Raw genomic sequence first — 16,525 nt, 5'->3', positions numbered from 1 at the left:
CTCCCTCCCACACAGCAGGAGGGGACCCCAACTTGGAGAGGCAGTTTGGGGGTGGCAATGAAGCATTCACCCTCCCTGTGGCCTTGGCTGAGGCGCATCTCCCTGCAAAGAACCCTCAGTCTCCTCATCCTAAAATGGGAAGAGTGGTCCCTGCCCCATTATGTGTCACATGTCTGAAGGGACAGTCAGATGAAGCTCTGCAAGGAAAGTGCTTTGCAAATTCTCAAGAGTAGTATGCATTCTGGGAGAATCTCCCGAGGTCCCATCATCTATCCTCTGCCTCTAGACAGGCCTGGGCTTCTCTTGTTCTCCAGAGTGGATGTTCACTCCAGAGCCCTAAAAAACATCCACTGCCCACCCCCAACTACCACAGCCGCTGCCACAGGGCAAGAGGCACCCTACTCCCGACAGCCCCAACAGAGAAGTGCTTCATATACCTACACCACGGATAGTTCTGTTTGTCCCCAACCTGAAGGCTCTGGCTGCAATTTAAACCACTCTCTTCCCCTTCTGCCCAACACTGGCCTTCAGAACCTGAATATAGGCTATTTGCACATTTCCCCTCCTAACGAAGAAAGGAAACCTAATCAGACCCCTTCAAGCTGGGGACTTAAGCCCTTGTATGGCCTGGGAACTTAAGCCCCCACCTCCCTCGCACCCTCCTGCTTTCAGTCAAGCACATCTATAGCAAAGCCCACATCCAGGCCCTGCTGCTGGGGCCTGGGTTAGGACCAGGAGAAATCTAGGCTTTGCAAGAATCCACAGGTAGTGCACACATGCACCTATTTGTGACTGACTTCATCCACGTAATCTACCTGACATGGTTCTATCCATACCTAGTTAAGACAGCACTGCACTGGGAGTGAGGGCATCGGGATCCCCAAGCAGCTCTCTGATTTGGGACAGATACTTTGTCTTTTTGAATAGTGGTCTTCTCTCCCAAACCTGCCCATCCGTCTCCCAGTGAGAGTTGAATAGAGTGAACAGTGCTCGAAACAGCTGGAGACATATTCAAAATAGGCATGTATTCCTCCTACATGCGGCTGACTTTCCATGCCCCCAGGAGACTCTCCTTTTAGTCCAGCACCCCCCATCTTTGCCAGTCCCAGTTGGCCTGGGGTCCAAGAAGGCAAAGCTGGAGGGACCCTCGACAAGCTTCTATGCAAACTTTATCATAGTGCAGTTTTCTGACTCCTGTGTCAGGGTCACCTGCCCCTGTGGAAGGTGAATCGTTAGGGGTGGTACCCTGGCACCTGCACATCTAATAAGCTCCATCTGGGGCACACTAAAAGCTCGAAAATCACTGATCCGGCCCAACTCCCTCTGCTCATTCCTGTTAGAAGTAGAGAGAGGCCCCCCAGAGGTGCCCTGGCAGAGGAGGGCAAGAACACAATAATATATATATATTCACTTCTATATGTATGTATATTTTATTTAATAAAAAGTATATATAAAATAATAAAAATAAAAATATATACTTTTTATTAAAGAAAATATGCATACATATAGAAGTGAACCATCTCAAGTTTAGCATGATGAACTTTCATACACTGAACACTCCCAGCACCCAAATCAAGAAACAGAAGGTCCCATCATGCCTCCTTTTAGGGATAACTATACTGTACCTACTCCTAGATCTTTTTGAAAGTAATTCTTTTTTTTTTTTGAGATGGAGTCTCACTCTGTCACCCATGCTGGAGTGCAATGGCACGATCTCGGCTCACTGCAAGCTCCACCTCCTGGGTTCACACCATTCTCCTGCCTCAGCCTCCGGAGTAGCTGGGACTACAGGCCCCCGCCACCACACCCGGCTACTTTTTTTTTTTTTTTTGAGACAGAGTCTCGCTCTGTCGCCCAGGCTGGAGTGCAGTGGCGCAATCTCGGCTCACTGCAAGCTCCGCCTCTCGGGTTCACGCCATTCTCCTGCCTCAGCCTCACTTTTTATATTTTTAGTAGAGACAGGGTTTCACCATGTTGGCCAGGATGGTCTCGATCTCTTGACCTCGTGATCCTCCTGCCTCGTCCTCCCAAAGTGCTGGGATTACAGGTGTGAGCCACCGTGCCCGGCCGGAAAGTAATTCTTAAGTGGCCCTTATTATGTGCTAGGCCCTATTCCAAGGATCACTTTTTGTTGTTGTTGTTTCATGTTTGTTGTTGTTGTTTTTGTTGTTGTTTTGAGACAGGGTCTTACTCTGTCACCCAGGCTGGAGTGCAGTGGTGCAATCACAGCTCACTGCAGTCTTGACCTCCTGGGACTCAAGAGAATCTCCCACCTCAGCTTCCCAAGTGGCTGGGGCTACAGGTGCACACCACCACGCCTAGCTAATGTTTTTGTTTTTTCGTAGAGATGAGGTCTTGCTTTGTTCCCCAAGCTGGTCTCGAACTCCTGGGCTCAAATGTTCCTCCAACATCGGCCTCCCAAAGTGCTGGGATTACAGGCGTGAGCTACCACACCCTGCTGCATCATTTGTAATACACATGTACACACACACGCACACACATTTATTATTCAGAACAACTCTGTGAGGAAGAAGCTCACCATCATCATTCCCATTTGCAGATCAGGAAGTTAAGACATAGAAAGGTTAAGCTAAATGCTGAAGGTCATGCAGCTAGTAGATGGTAAAAGTAGGAGTGGCACCCAAATTGGTGGGCCCATGCCATATCTACACCACAGTGCCTCTTAGGCGTCCACAGCCTACTCATCTGTTCACCTCTGCACACTTCAGGTTCTGCCAGATTTTAGGAGGGAAACTATACAGCAGAAAACAGTCACACACACCCCAGTGGCATTTGCGCTGGGCCGCGACTACCTGGGGGCGTCGTGGGCCGTGGCACCCCCTGACCTTCTGCCCCGCCTGCAGGGGGCGCCCTGGCGCACGCCTTCCTGCCCCGCCGCGGCGAAGCGCACTTCGACCAAGATGAGCGCTGGTCCCTGAGCCGCCGCCGCGGGCGCAACCTGTTCGTGGTGCTGGCGCACGAGATCGGTCACACGCTTGGCCTCACCCACTCGCCCGCGCCGCGCGCACTCATGGCGCCCTACTACAAGAGGCTGGGCCGCGACGCGCTGCTCAGCTGGGACGACGTGCTGGCCGTGCAGAGCCTGTATGGTGAGGCCCCGGGACATGCCCCGCTCTTGGTCCCACCCCTGCCCCCCAGGCCTCCTGTCCTTGAATGCCGGCTCCTCAAATAGGATTTCCCATCCTAAGCGCATAGATCTGGCCTCTCTGTCGCCGATTCGTCCCAATTCTAAAGCCCCATGCCCCCCTCAAAGCTGAAAAACCCCGGACTCTTGCTCCCCCGAGTCCATGGCCCTCATCTCTCCATCAGTCCCAACTAATTCCTGTGCACAGTACCCCCAACCCCGCCCCTTGCGTTCCACTTACTGGATTTCTGCCCAACCCCCAGCCCCCGCAGCTCCCGCTCACATCATGTCCCCTCCCGATCACCCATACCCAATCCTCGGTCCCAACTCTTCCCCCATCCCAGACCCCAAAGCCTTTATTCCTGCCCCAGCCACTAGCTCTCCCCCAGCCTTTCTCTCACCATGATGCTGATGCCCCCACCCCCAAAGCCTGCCCACCTCTGCCTGGTAGTGGGCTCAGACCAGGTCTTCTTCCCCAGGGTGGGCCAGTGCTACCGCCCTGGGACCTATCTCAGCCCAGGGCTGTCTCCCTTAGAGTGCCATGGGCAGAGCCAGGAGGCCTGGGTTCAAGTCACCTTCTATCCCTGATTAGCAGATGCTCTTGGGCATTTTCCCTCTGTGAACCCTCAGTTTTACCTTCTGTGAAAAGGGATAACAACGGAGGTCCTGCTTACCTCACAGGGCTGTTGTGCTACTGGGTATGAGCATGCTTTGTAGCCTGAGAAACTTATACCCTGTAATACTGACAGCTACTATTTCATGAGTACCTACCGTGGGCCAGGCACTTGACATGCAACACACCCATGAAGTATGCATCTTTTTGTCCACCGATCAAGATAATGGGGCTCAGAGAGGTTAGGTAACTTGCTCAGGGTCATGCAGCTAGGAAATTGCAGATCGGGATTCAGGTGATGGTACCAAATAATAAGCTTGTTGGACTCTGCTTCCCTCCTCTCATAAGTGAAGGATAGTGATGTAATTATTATAATTGCTGTAGTTATCACAGCCTGGGTCTCTGGACTCTGTCCTCATGACACCTGTGTTGCCCAGGAATCAGGGAAGAGGACTCCCTGCCCTGCTTAGTTCCCTTGCTTGATACCCCACTCCAATTTTATCTCAGGAGGTTCCTCTGTCCCAGGATGTTGGGTAGAAGAAGATTCCTGACTTTAGTTTGATGGTTAGCACCAACAACCAGGAACAACTCTTTTTTTTTTTTCCTTTTTGAGATGGAGCCTTGCTCTGTCATCCAGGCTGGCGTGCAGTGGCATGATCTCAGCTCACTGCAACCTTCACCTCTCGGATTCAAGTGATTCTCCTGCCTCAGCCTCCCAAGTAGCTGGGACTACAGGTGTGCGCCACCATGCCTGGTTAATTTTTGTATTTTTAGTACAGACAGGTTTCACCATTGGCAAGGCTGGTCTCAAACTCCTAACGTCAAGTGAACTGCCTGCCTCGGCCTCCCAAAGTACTGGGATTACAGGTGTGAACCACCACTCCTGGCCCAGGAACAACTCTTAACCCCCACTCCCACTCTCCTTCCTTGCCCCTCATATTAGATAATCACGAAAGTAACCAAGGGAAGGTCTTGAGCGCACAGCATACCCTCTACCCTATGTGTGTTCTCTCTCTCTTATTTCCTTACTCACAAAGGGAAGCCCCTAGGGGGCTCAGTGGCGGTCCAGCTCCCAGGAAAGCTGTTCACTGACTTTGAGGCCTGGGACTCCCACAGCCCCCAAGGAAGGCGCCCTGAAACCCAGGGCCCTAAATACTGCCACTCTTCCTTCGATGCCATCACTGTAGGTAAGAAGGTCCCACTGGTGCTTTGCTTCTTTCTCTCCTTCCACATCTCTTAGGGTCTCCAGAGCTGCAGTACAAGGTGGGGGGATGGATTGTAAAAGCCAGAAATCCCAAGCCACAAGCACGCTGCAGGTAGCAATCCCACACCCAGCAAAATACTGCTTCTTCCTGCCCACTTTCCCCTCTGCACCGACTGTACACACCATACCCTGTGTTTGTCCATTTGGGAAACTGGCTTCCAGGACAGCACCTTCCCTGGAAAGACAGCAGGAAGCTGATGGTCACTCCTCAACTCTCTCTTGTCTCTGGGCAGACAGGCAACAGCGACTGTACATTTTTAAAGGGAGCCACTTCTGGGAGGTGGCAGCTGACGGCAACGTCTCAGAGCCCCGTCCACTACAGGAAAGGTGGGTCGGGCTGCCTCCCAACATTGAGGCTGCTGCAGTGTCATTGGAGGATGGAGATTTCTATTTCTTCAAAGGTACTGGCTCTGGGGCAGCTGGGAAAACTGAGCCCTAGAGAGGGAAGGTGTCCTGCCCAAGGTCAAAAGAGGACAAAAGAGGGGAAGACTCTCACACGAGTCCATGATGAAGTCTCTATTCCAATTTGAACCTGTGACCCCAGGGAAGACTCTGTCAGAAGATACCTTTCAGGGATGGATTGGGGAGCAGCAAGTGTCAAGGGCCCAGGGAGAGTTTCAGAGAGGAGTCTGGAGGGAAGCAGAGGACTGCTCTGGAGTTCTGCAATTCAGCAGAAAGAGCTGGATCTTCCTTGGAATCCTAGCTGTGTGGGGTTGGACGTGTCACCTAACTTTTGGAGTGTGCATTTCTCGAATGGGGAAAACAATTCCTCAGATTTGCTGGGGAAGGAGTATGAAAAGAGAATATTGCCTGAAGAGTGTGCAATATCTTACTAGATACATGGTAATACTTAGGTAAATAGTATTCATTCATTGGTTCATTCATTCAACCAATATTGAGTGCCTTGTATGCACTAGACACGGTTGGATATGTTAGGGATACAGCAGTGAATGAAACAAAAATCCTTGCCCTCATAGAATTATTAGTAATGATGGCAGTGGAGAAAGCTCTGGGCCTTCCTTTCAGGGCTATCTGCCCTCTGCTGACACCTGCTGGAAGTCTAGACAATAATAGGAGTCGCTACTACCACCCTGCTATTTATAACTCATTTGTAGTGCAATCCATTTGATTGATATGAATACCAACCATCGTGGGCTCCAGCTTAAAGGAGAGCAGAGGTATGGGGGACAGAGGTGGGGTAGAGGGCCAATGGGTGACAGCCTCCAGCTCACCCTGGCTCTCCCAATTCCCCACAGGCGGTCGATGCTGGAGGTTCCGGGGCCCCAAGGCAGTGTGGGGTCTCCCACAGCTGTGCCGGGCAGGGGGCCTGCCCCGCCATCCCGACGCCGCCCTCTTCTTCCCTCCTCTGCGCCGCCTCATCCTCTTCAAGGGTGCCCGCTACTACGTGCTGGCCCGGGGGGGACTGCAAGTGGAGCCCTACTACCCCCGAAGTCTGCAGGACTGGGGAGGCATCCCTGAGGAGGTCAGCGGCGCCCTGCCGAGGCCCGATGGCTCCATCATCTTCTTCCGAGACGACCGCTACTGGCGCCTCGACCAGGCCAAACTGGGGGCGACCACCTCGGGCCGCTGGGCCACCGAGCTGCCCTGGATGGGCTGCTGGCATGCCAACTCAGGGAGCGCCCTGTTCTGAAGGCACCTCCTCACCTCAGAAACTGGTGGTGCTCTCAGGGCGAAATCATGTTCCCCGCCCCCCGGGCAGAACCCGTCTTAGAAGCCTCTGAGTCCCTCTGCAGAAGACCGGGCAGCAAAGCCTCCATCTGGAAGTCTGCCTGCCTTTGTTCCTTGAAGAACGCAGCATTGTCTTTGTCTGTTCCCACCACATGGAGGTGGGGGTGGGATCAATCTTAGGAAAAGCAAAAAAGGGTCCCAGATCCCTTGGCCCTTCCTTCCAAGGACTTCTATCCTCCCCAGGCCTTTGTTTCTCCTGCTAAAGGTACAGTTCCTTTCAAGAGGTGACAGCACTGGGATCCAAGCAGGGGGATGAAAAACTCAACAGAGAGATCACAGACCATTTTGCAAGACTGTGCCCTTCTCAGGACCTCCTGGCTCAGTTCTTGAAAAATGGTGTCATATTTAGTCACAGGCCCCACCCCCAGGAAGCATGGATGGGGATGAAGGCACAGGCGTCTCCAACCTCAGAGGCCCTCTGTGGGGTCAGGACGCAGAGTGGGAGGGAGACTGATGCAGGCCTGCCAGTCCCTGGCTTTTTGTCTGGGGCTAGAATAAAGGGTTGCCTTCAGCTGGTGGGCCGAGAGGCAGGAAGCAGCCTTCCTTGGGCAGTTCTTCCATCCTTTGCTGTGAGAGCGGGAGGGCATGGGTGCAGGGGAGGCCAGGGCCGTGCTCTTCCATCCAAGCCAGGGCCAGGCAGCTGTGTGTGTATGTGCGGAACTGTGATGGAGAGAGGGGGCCTGCCTCTCCTCAAAAAGCAAAATGTCCTTGCAGCTCCAGGCCAGATGGAGAATGATGTGCAGCAGGGAGAGGTCAAGGGGCCTTCCTGGGGCTCTGCAACGCTGCAGGTGCTGGGGATGCAGCCTCCACAACAGGCAGCCCTGCAGGCTGAGGGTGGCCTTGTGCTTTCACAACGGCCGCATTCTCCAGGCCACACACGCAGCATTCCCAAAGCTCCTGCTGTCTGGCCAAGAATAGCTGGGATTCCTGGAGAAGGAACCAGCTCCCCAGCCTCCCTGTCTTCTGCCTCCACCCATGCCAGCATTTATTTTAGCATCTGGTTTTCCAGGTTTCCCCCGCCCCTCCACACCTGCCAGTGCCTCATATGCACAGCATTGACCTCAGCAAGCCAGGGCGTCTAGGGCAGGCGAGAATGGTCTGGCAACGGTTCAGCCCTCAGCTCCCCAGGGCCATTGTTGGCCCTGCCCGTTCATTTTCTTCTCTGCACAGTGGGCAGACGGGCCTTTGCCTTTGGATACAAATGTTTGTACCATTCTGGGGTAGAGAGGGAAGAGGCTCCCTGCCCACACTTTTACCTCTGGCTTGAACCCCAGGAGGATTATCCCCACCCGGAGCCACCGTGCGCCACCTCAAAGCGCTGACACTTTGATCAGAGGTTTTATTGAATGGTTTCAGGGAAAGAGGCAGGTTTGTCAGAGGGATGAGGGAACCCTGAGGTTATTTTCTCTAGGCGATGCCTCTGCCCACTGGGCCAGAGCGGATCTGAAATACCCAAGAGGTGAAGGTGAGGCTGTGTGAGCGGACAGTCAGGTGTGCGGTGGCGCTGGTGCTGCGTGGGGGCGGGGAGCCCTCGGTGGGCGCTGTTGACAGCGGGCTCTAGGTTATGCTGGGCTCTGCACAGGGGGTGCTAGGTGACAGATGGGAACCAAGCACCAACAGTGGGCCTTCTTGACGGATGGGGGCGCTCTGGGCAGCAGCTGAGAAGGGGCGGTCCTGTGGAATGCGTCGAAGAGGGCTCCGCGCTCCAAGAGAGAAGGTCGGTAGGGAGTCTGGAGCCAGGAAATGATGGAGGGCACAAAGGCTGGGAGTGGGGGCGCTCAGGAGCTCCCAGTGGCCCCCGCCTTACCCAGATCCGGGTGATCCAGAACGCAGTGCGCCACATAGGCTGGGTGGCTGTGCAGATTCCTGCATTTCTTGCAGAAAAGGATCTCGCAGCAAGCACAGCTCCCGCGGCGCGGCGGTCGTCGCCGGATCTCCAGCACGCACGGCTCCTCCGGGAGGCTCGGCTTCCTGCCCGCGGGGACCACGCGCTCAGTGCCTGGGGCCGCCCCCCCTTCCCTGGGGCCCAGGCACCGCCTGCCTCGTGCCCCGGCCGAGGAGCGCGCAGTCACCTGTCGGTGGGAGCTGTCAGGCCGCCCAGCAGCGCTAAGGGGCCGAGCCAGCCCCAGAAGCCGCTGTCCGCGCGCCGCAGCAGCGCCACCTGCTGGGTGCTGGACTCCTGGCGCAGCGGGCAGTAGGACACTGAGCGCCGCTCGCGGCCCTCGCCCTCCTCCGCCACCCGCGGCGGCTCCTCGGCCTCCGTCGCGCTCTCCTCCAGCGGCCTCTGGTTGTCCTCGTCCTCGACCTCCGACCCCTCCTTCCCTTCCTCCTGCCCAGCCTCTTCGGCCCGGAGCTCTTCCGGTTCCTTCTTCCACAAGGGGGTCTTCACACCTGCGGGTCGGGAGGAGGTCAGGGCAGTCCTGCTGTCCCCGAGAAAGGGTCCAGAAAAATTTTTTATTTTATTTATTTATTTATTTATTTATTTAGAGACAGGGTCTCTCTGTAGCTCAGGCTAGAGTGCAGTGGCGTGATCTCTGCTCACTGCAACCTCCGCCTCACGGGCTCAAGCGATTCTTTTGCCTCAGCCTCCCAAGTAGCTGGGACTACAGGCACGCCCCACTGCGCCCGGCTAATTTTTGTATTTTTAGTAGAAACGGGGTTTCACCATGTTGGCCGGGCTGGTCTCAAACTCCTGACCTCAGGTGATTTGCCCTCCTCGGCCTCCCAAAGTGCTGAGATTACAGGCGTGAGTCACCGCGCCCGGCCCTGGATACTTTTTAAAAAAATTTTTTAAGTCCAGGCATGGTGGCTCACGCCTGTAATCTCAGCACTTTGGGAGGTTGAGGCGGGCAGATGGCTTGAGCTCAAGAGTTCGAGACCAGTGTGGGCAACAAGGTGAGAGTCTTTTTATTTCTCTACAAAAAAAAAAAAAAGCTGGGCGTGGTGGTGTACACCTGTGGTCCCAGCTACTTGGGAGGCTGAGGTGAGAGGAACCTGAGCTAGGGAAGTTGAGGCTATAGTGAGCCATGATTGCACCACCGCACTCCAGCCTAGGTGACAGAGACCCTGTCTCTACAATTAAAAAAAAAAAATTTTTTTTTGAGACAGGGTCTCACTATGTTGCCCAGGCTAACTCCTGGCTTCAAGCAGCCCTCCTGCCTAGGTCTCCCTAAAGTGCTGGGATCACAGCCACGAGCCACCTCCCCTAGCTTACTGATCTCTCTTTTTTTTTTTTTTTTGGAGACGGAGTCTCGCTCTGTCGCCCAGGCTGGAGTGCAGTGGCGCGATCTCGGCTCACTGCAACCTCCGCCTGCCAGGTTCACGCCATTCTCCTGCCTCAGCCTCCCGAGTAGCTGGGACTATAGGCGCCCGCCACCACGCAGGGCTAATTTTTTGTATTTTTAGTAGAGACGGGGTTTCACCGTGTTTGCCAGGATGGTCTCGATCTGACCTCGTGATCTGCCCGCCTTGGCCTCCCAAAGTGCTGGGATTACAGGCCTGAGCCACCACGCCTGGCCACTGATCCCATTTTAATAGGTGGTTATTTATAGAATATTTTATTTTCTGAATGGAATTTCCTTCCTCCAAGTGGGTCTTGCCTTAAGGAAGCCCAGCATCTCCGCTGGTGGGGTGGGCAGGTGGGTGGGCTTACAGCACCTCTGTATGATTAGAAAAGGCGCCTTATAGTCGGGGAAATGGAAAAAGGACCCTCTATGGGCAGACCAATTGGGAAAAGGCTGTCCTTAGGGTGAGCCAATTAGGAAAAGGTGCCTCTTCCTTCTTCCAGGCTTGACTTCAGCCACCACTGTCCCCTCTTGCTGGTGCCTTTGTTCAGGGCACAGTTACCACAACTACAAGCAGTAGCCCCAGCAGGAAGTTCCTGGGCTGACATGGAAACTAAGCTGGCCTCCCCTGGAAGGTGTCCCCCGCCCATTCAGCAAACATTCACCAGGCTTCATGCATCCTGTGTCTGTCACATCTGAGTAGCTAGGTTTGTAAAGGAAAGAGGGGAGGAGGGCAGGGAAGGCACAACTCGTGGAGTCTGCTATGGAAAAGTCATGAAACATTTCTAGGCGGGGCACGGTGGCTCGTGCCTGTAATCCCAGCACTTTGGGAGGCTGAAGCGGGCAGATCACCTGAGGTCAGGAGTTCGAGACCAGCCTGACCAACAAGGAGAAACCCCGTCTCTACTAAAAATACCAAATTAGCTGGGCGTGGCAGTGCATGCCTGTAATCCCAGCTACACAGGAGGCTGAGGCAGGAGAATCGCGGAGGTTGTGGTGAACCAAGATCGCACCACTGCATTCCAGCCTGAGCAACAAGAGCAAAACTCAGTCTCAAAAAAGAAAAAAAGAAAGAAAGAAAAAGAAACGTTTCTATTGATCCCAGTCCATCTTATTTAAAGAGCAAAGGGAATGCTCAGAATTGGTGTTCTAGCCTTCTGGTTGTAAAAGGCCAGGCCTAGTACACAGCTAGAAAAGGGTTCCAGAGATGTTTCAAGAGGAAGGGAAGGAGGAAAAGGGGTTGAAAACAAAGGGTTGGACGTTGAGTGCTGCACTATGGAATCTGGACTTTGCCTCTCAGCAGTGAGGAGCCACTGAACATTCTTGTAGAGGGACATGTTCCAAGCTGTGTTTTAGAATGTTTGCTCTGGCAAGACAGAGGGAGACCCCACTTAGGAGTCATTACAGTGGTCCAGGCCAGAGAAGACAAAGGTCTGAACAGGAGCAGGTGGAGATGATGAAGCAGATGTTAAGACTCTTCTGGAGCCAGATGTGGTGGCTCACACCTGTAATCCCAGCACTTTGGGAGACCAAGGCGGGAGGATCACTTGAGCCTGGGAGGTTGAGACTACAGTGAGCTATGACAACGCCACTATACTCCAGCCCGGGTGACACAGCAAGACTGTTTCTAAAACAAACAAACAAAGAAAACAAACAAACAAACAAAAAACAGGCCAGGCACAGTGGCTCACGCCTGTAATCCCAGGACTTTGGGAGGCCAAGGTGGGTGGATCACTTGAGGTCAGGAGTTCACGACCAGCCTGGCCAACATAGTGAAACCCCGTCTCTACTAAAAATACAAAATACAAAAATTAGCTGGGTGTTGTGGCATGCTCCTGTGGTCCCAGCTACTCAGGAGGCTGAGGCATGAGAATCACTTGAACCTGGGAGGCAGAGGCTGCAGTGAGCTGAGATCTCACCACTGCACTCCAGTCTGGGAGACAGAGCAAGACTCTGTCTCAAAAAAAAAAAGGAGTATTCAGGAAGGGGAAAGGAGAGGGCTTGCAGCTACATGGATGGGTAACTGAGAAAAGGTTGGACTTCATGGTGATGGGCTGGATTGTCCAAGCTAGGGTCGAGAGGTCCTGTCCTCCAGCCCCACCCTGCCTCCAGCCCCACTCACCATGCTTATCCATTCTTCCCAAGGCTGTGCCCTGCTTTCCCTGAGCAGAGACTGGGATATGAGAGGGTGCCCGGAACCCATAGAACTTTGTCTCATATCTAGGGCCTCTATTAGATCACAAGGGGTGGGGGTGGAGCCTCACCTGCCCATAAGGCTCTGCCCAGGAATAATTTCCTTTTCCAGAGCCTCCCAAAGCACTAACAACTCAGTGTCTCCTACCTTCCCTCTTAGGAAGGCATTAAAGGGGAAGAGAGGATGGCTTTGACCCCCAATAAACTGGGTTCAAATCCCAGCTCTACCACATAAATTTAAAAGTTATCTGATGTTCAGCATGGTATCTCTCTGACCCTCAGTCTCTTCATCTGTAAGTCAGAGATAGTAGTACAGTACCAGGCTTTACCTGGCCTACAGGAAGCACTGAAAGCATTGGGTTTGTTTGTATCATTATATTCTGTCCTCCTCCTCCTGTCTTATCCTTATCCTTCTTCACCCCATGCTCTCCACTTCTCCTATTTCCATTTCATTGCCTTAGTGCCAAGGAACACAAGGGAATGGTGCCAAGTCCAGTAGGAAGTAGGACTCGGGCACCAGGCTGGTATAGTTCCTGGATATTGTGTATTTGTGGGGGGCAGGGGTGGGGAGGGAGTAAAATCATGGAGCTTCAGGAAAATCCTTTCCTTTCCTGGACTCAAAGTGGAGTATATTGGCACAGAGAGGAATGTGCAGATGGACAATGGACAGATTCAGCTCTGGAAAGCCCTCCGTCTGTTGAGACGAAGTTGCTGACCTCAAAGAGAGCCCAGTCTAATAGTGATCTGCAATCCTCCATCCAAGTCTGGGAGTGGAGGGTGATGGAGTCCCTTCCTTTGGGCATCTAAGTTTGGTGGAGGCAAGTTGATGGGCTGGAGAACGGAGAGCAGACCTGGCCCCCAGGAATCTCCTAGTCACAAGGGGACAACCCTATCAAGAACTGTGAAGGATCTGAAATGTTATCCTATTTGCAAGCTACCATGTTAACCAGTTGTAGTTTCATGGGTGCTGCCAGAAAACATGAGGCTCCAAGTCAGAGATGAAGGACTTTATTACTCGTGGCACAGCAGCTTCGGCCTCTTTGCCTCAGCTTCCCTTGCTTCACTGTCCTATGAGTGACACAAATGAGTGCCAATGGATACCGGTATATGCAGAGGTTTGCATTACTAGAGAAATCCCAAGCTTAGGACACCTGAATCTTTTCTGCGGGGGCGGTGGGGGGTAAGGGACAGAGTCTCGCTGTTGCCCAGGCTGGAGTGCAGTGGCGCGATCTCAGCTCACGGCAACCTCCGCCTCCCGGGTTCAAGCAATTCTCCTGCCTCAGCCTCCCACGTGGCTGGGACTACAGGCGCGTGTCACCACACCTGGCTAATTTTTTGCATTTTTAGTAAAGATGGGGTTCCACTGTGTTAGCCAGGATGGTCTCGATCTCCTGACCTCGTGATCTGCCCGTCTCGGCCTCCCAAAGTGCTCAGATTAGAGACCTGAGCCACTGCGCCCAGCCAGGAAACCTGAATCTTTTATAATGGGTAGTGAGCAAACCTGCTGTTTGCTCAGAAAGGAGGCACTACATCTATTTTCTAAGATTGTTCACTTATACAAAAACCCTTGAAAAGTCAGGGCCTCTGCTTTCAAGACATGCATAAACACAAAAGGCCCAAGGAGAATTGTCTCCCAACAAGACTCATTCTCCTTAAATTTACTGAAAGCATTTGTAGCCACCATGGCTCTTGATTGCAAAATTCAAAAGCTCACTCTGGTTGATTTAAAGAGAAAGAATAGTGAGCACTCACAGAATGACGAAAAGACTTGAGAACTGGATAGGAATCAAGGAAGGGTGGCGAATAGGAATACAGTCAAGATCGCATTATAGGAACAATTCAGTTTGGAGGCCACTGCTGGGGGTCACCCATGGACACTGGCACCATGAGCAATCTCATTGAGACACTCACTAAGATTTAATGCCCCTGGCGGGCACATCTAAACCAGTGAGCCTGTGCAAAGACCATCTGACCAAGACACCACAACAGAGTGTCCCCTGGCATGGTCATTCTTCTCATCCTGCCTCCCCAACCCTAATCTGCCCAGTAGCCCTTTGCCATCCATCCTTAGGATGTGCATTCTCTCTTCCCAAGGCTGTTTTGGGTTTTGTGGGACCTTCATAAAAAGTCAGATCGTCAAACAACCCATGCTAGCATAAAAGCACACTAGAATTTATTTTATTTTATTTTATTTATTTTTTGAGATAGAGGCTTGCTTTGTTGCCCAGGATGGAGTACAGTGGTATGATCTCGGCTCACTGCAACCTCTGCCTCCCGGATTCAAGCAATTCTCCTGCCTCAATCTCCTGAGTAGCTGGGATTACAGGCGTGTGCCACCATGTCCGGCTAATTTTTGGATTCTTAGTAGAGACGGGGTTTCACCCTATTGGTCAGGCTGGTCTCGAACTCCTGACCTCAAGTGAGCTGCCTGCCTCGACTTCCCAAAGTGCTGGGATTACAGGTGTGAGCCACCGTGCCTAGCCAGCACACTAGAAATTAATCTCACAGAGGACTAGTACAGTCTTCATTGAAAACGTGAGAGCAGGCAGGCAATCCCACTAGCTCCAGGAACATATGCATGCCTCCTGCACTCAGACCTCAGCTTGGGAGACCTCTTGAGAGGGGTGGAACCATCCCGGTAATGAGTGAAAACTCAGAATTGACTGAATCTCTGTCCAAAAGAGACTATTTGAAACCGGAAGAGAATGGGCTATATTTTACTGGCAAGCTCAAGCATTATTTTCTGCTATTTATAGAAATCATACCTAAAGGACAAGACAAAGTCAGTTATCACAGGTAAAGCTACAATTTTTTCACATTAACCTTTAACTTTTGAAACTAATAGTATAAATAGCTCCTTAACTTCTAATAGGTATAACACAGAAATGCAATATTAGTTTTGGCTGGGCCATAAATATAACTTAAGAGAAAATAATATCTAAGCAGGGCACAGTGAGGGGAATCCATAGTCCCGGCAATTCAGGAGGCTGAGATGGGAAAATTGCTTGAGTCCAGGAGTTTGAAGTTGCAGTGCACAATAATTGTGCCTGTGAATAGCCACTGCTCTCCAGCCTGGGCAACATAGCAAGACCCCCATCTCTAAAAAAAAATTTTATTAAGAACAACAAAGAACAATAATCCAGTAAGATAGTATGTAAGTGCTACTTGACTGGGAATATTTGTAACAACATCTTACATTTGTATAGAGAAAAGGAATGGGGCCTCCTGAACCTAGAGCATCATGTCAGTTAAGATGTAACTGGCTAGTCAAATCCATAATGCCTAACTAATAATAGCTCAAACTTTATAAAATTTATTACTTTACTTAGTAAAGGGCTCTAGGATTGGTTCAGTGTCTTGATGGAGTTATTAAGGGCCCTGCTTATTCTCACCTTTCCTCTTTGCCTTCCTTGTCTCCTCTTGGTTACAAAATGGCTGCTGCAGCTCCAGGCATTGTGGCTTCATGCAACTATGACCAAAGCAGGAAGAAAAGGAATGGCAGAGACTTCTCAGAAGCTCTCCAACAGACTTCTCTTTGAATCTCATTGGCCAGAACTGGGGCACAAACCCGTTCCTAAACCAACTTATGGCAAAAAGAGGGTTGTCAAGATTGTCCTAGACCAGTTGTAATTGGTAACTTTGATCAAGTGGGACTCATGGAGTATAGTTATAAAACAATTTCGTTTTTGTCTCCTACAGTCTTTTTATTTTTTATTTATTTTATTTTATTTTTATTTATTTATTTATTTTGAGACAGAGTCTCCCTCTGTCGCCCAGGCTGGAATGCGGTGGCTAATTCTGCCTCCTCCTGAGTAGCTGGGAGTACAGGCACCCGCCACCACACCCAGCTAGTTTTTGTATTTTTAGTAGAGACAGGATTTCACCATGTTGCTCAGGCTGTTCTCGAACTCCTGACCTTAAGTGATCTGCCCGCCTTGGCTTCCTAAAGTGCTGGGATGACAAGCATGAGCCACCGAGTCCAGCCCAGTCTTTTTAAACATGCTCAGGGGAGGAAAATACTTCCTCCCTTGTCCCTGGAGAACAACTCAGACAGGCCCTATGACTTATTCTGGGTCCTCTTAGGAAATAGAAAACCCTGAGGCTTGCCACGGGCAGTGACCTGCAAACAGGATGGTGTGGGAGGCAGAAGACATGGTCCCTCTACCCTCTTTCTCTGCCTCTCTTTTCTCCTCAGCTGCCCAACCACTGATCTCTGTCTTTCCCTGCCCCAGTCCATGCAATTCCTTGGATCCAGGCTACACTGAACTCTGGGGACC

At 52.0% G+C, this 16,525-nt stretch overlaps 2 protein-coding genes across 8 annotated transcripts in view; one reads left to right on the top strand and one right to left on the bottom strand.

Moving 5' to 3' along the window:
- Positions 1–7,043, top strand: part of MMP28 (matrix metallopeptidase 28) — a 42,277-nt gene extending 35,234 nt beyond the window's left edge. For 2 of the 6 annotated variants that reach the window (XM_058445082.1, XM_058445081.1), the window contains 4 exons: positions 2,865–3,110; positions 4,796–4,945; positions 5,260–5,423; positions 6,279–7,043. In XM_058445082.1, the coding sequence (XP_058301065.1) occupies positions 2,865–3,110; positions 4,796–4,945; positions 5,260–5,423; positions 6,279–6,764 (1,046 nt within the window). In that variant the 3' untranslated portion in view covers positions 6,765–7,043. Of the gene's footprint in view, positions 1–2,864; positions 3,111–4,795; positions 4,946–5,255; positions 5,424–6,048; positions 6,201–6,278 lie in introns of all 6 variants that reach the window. The other 4 variants (XR_004249699.2, XM_032163012.2, XM_032163010.2 and 1 more) reach the window with 4 other exon arrangements.
- A 1,050-nt stretch (positions 7,044–8,093) lies between these two features.
- CUNH17orf50 (chromosome unknown C17orf50 homolog) lies at positions 8,094–12,256 on the bottom strand. Of its 2 annotated transcripts, XM_058445079.1 has the most exons (4): positions 12,178–12,256; positions 8,844–9,162; positions 8,579–8,742; positions 8,094–8,501 (listed from the first exon to the last, which is right to left on the bottom strand). In XM_058445079.1, the coding sequence occupies exons 1-4, from the start codon at positions 12,188–12,190 to the stop codon at positions 8,329–8,331; spliced, it is 669 nt and encodes a 222-aa protein (XP_058301062.1). In that variant the 5' UTR covers positions 12,191–12,256; the 3' UTR covers positions 8,094–8,328. The 2 variants fall into 2 exon arrangements, with proteins under 2 accessions (XP_058301062.1, XP_032018621.1); XM_032162730.2 differs by having other exon boundaries at positions 8,094–8,742.
- Between the last annotated feature and the right edge of the window lie 4,269 nt (positions 12,257–16,525).

Source organism: Hylobates moloch, unplaced genomic scaffold (genome assembly GCF_009828535.3).
Source record: "Hylobates moloch isolate HMO894 unplaced genomic scaffold, HMol_V3 SCAFFOLD_10, whole genome shotgun sequence".
NCBI classification, from domain to species: Eukaryota; Metazoa; Chordata; class Mammalia; order Primates; family Hylobatidae; genus Hylobates; species Hylobates moloch.
Note: the sequence above shows the minus strand (reverse complement) of the source record. Positions and strands in the feature narration are given on the sequence as shown.

What these genes read in the sequence shown, in the direction of transcription:
- CUNH17orf50 (XM_058445079.1), bottom strand. An exon ending in CTGACAGCTCCCACCGACAG is followed by an intron (nt 8,743 to 8,843) that starts GTGACTGCGCGC and finishes CCCCGCGGGCAG; the next exon opens with GAAGCCGAGCCTCCCGGAGG. An exon ending in TCTGGATCACCCGGATCTGG is followed by an intron (nt 8,502 to 8,578) that starts GTAAGGCGGGGG and finishes TCCTGGCTCCAG; the next exon opens with ACTCCCTACCGACCTTCTCT.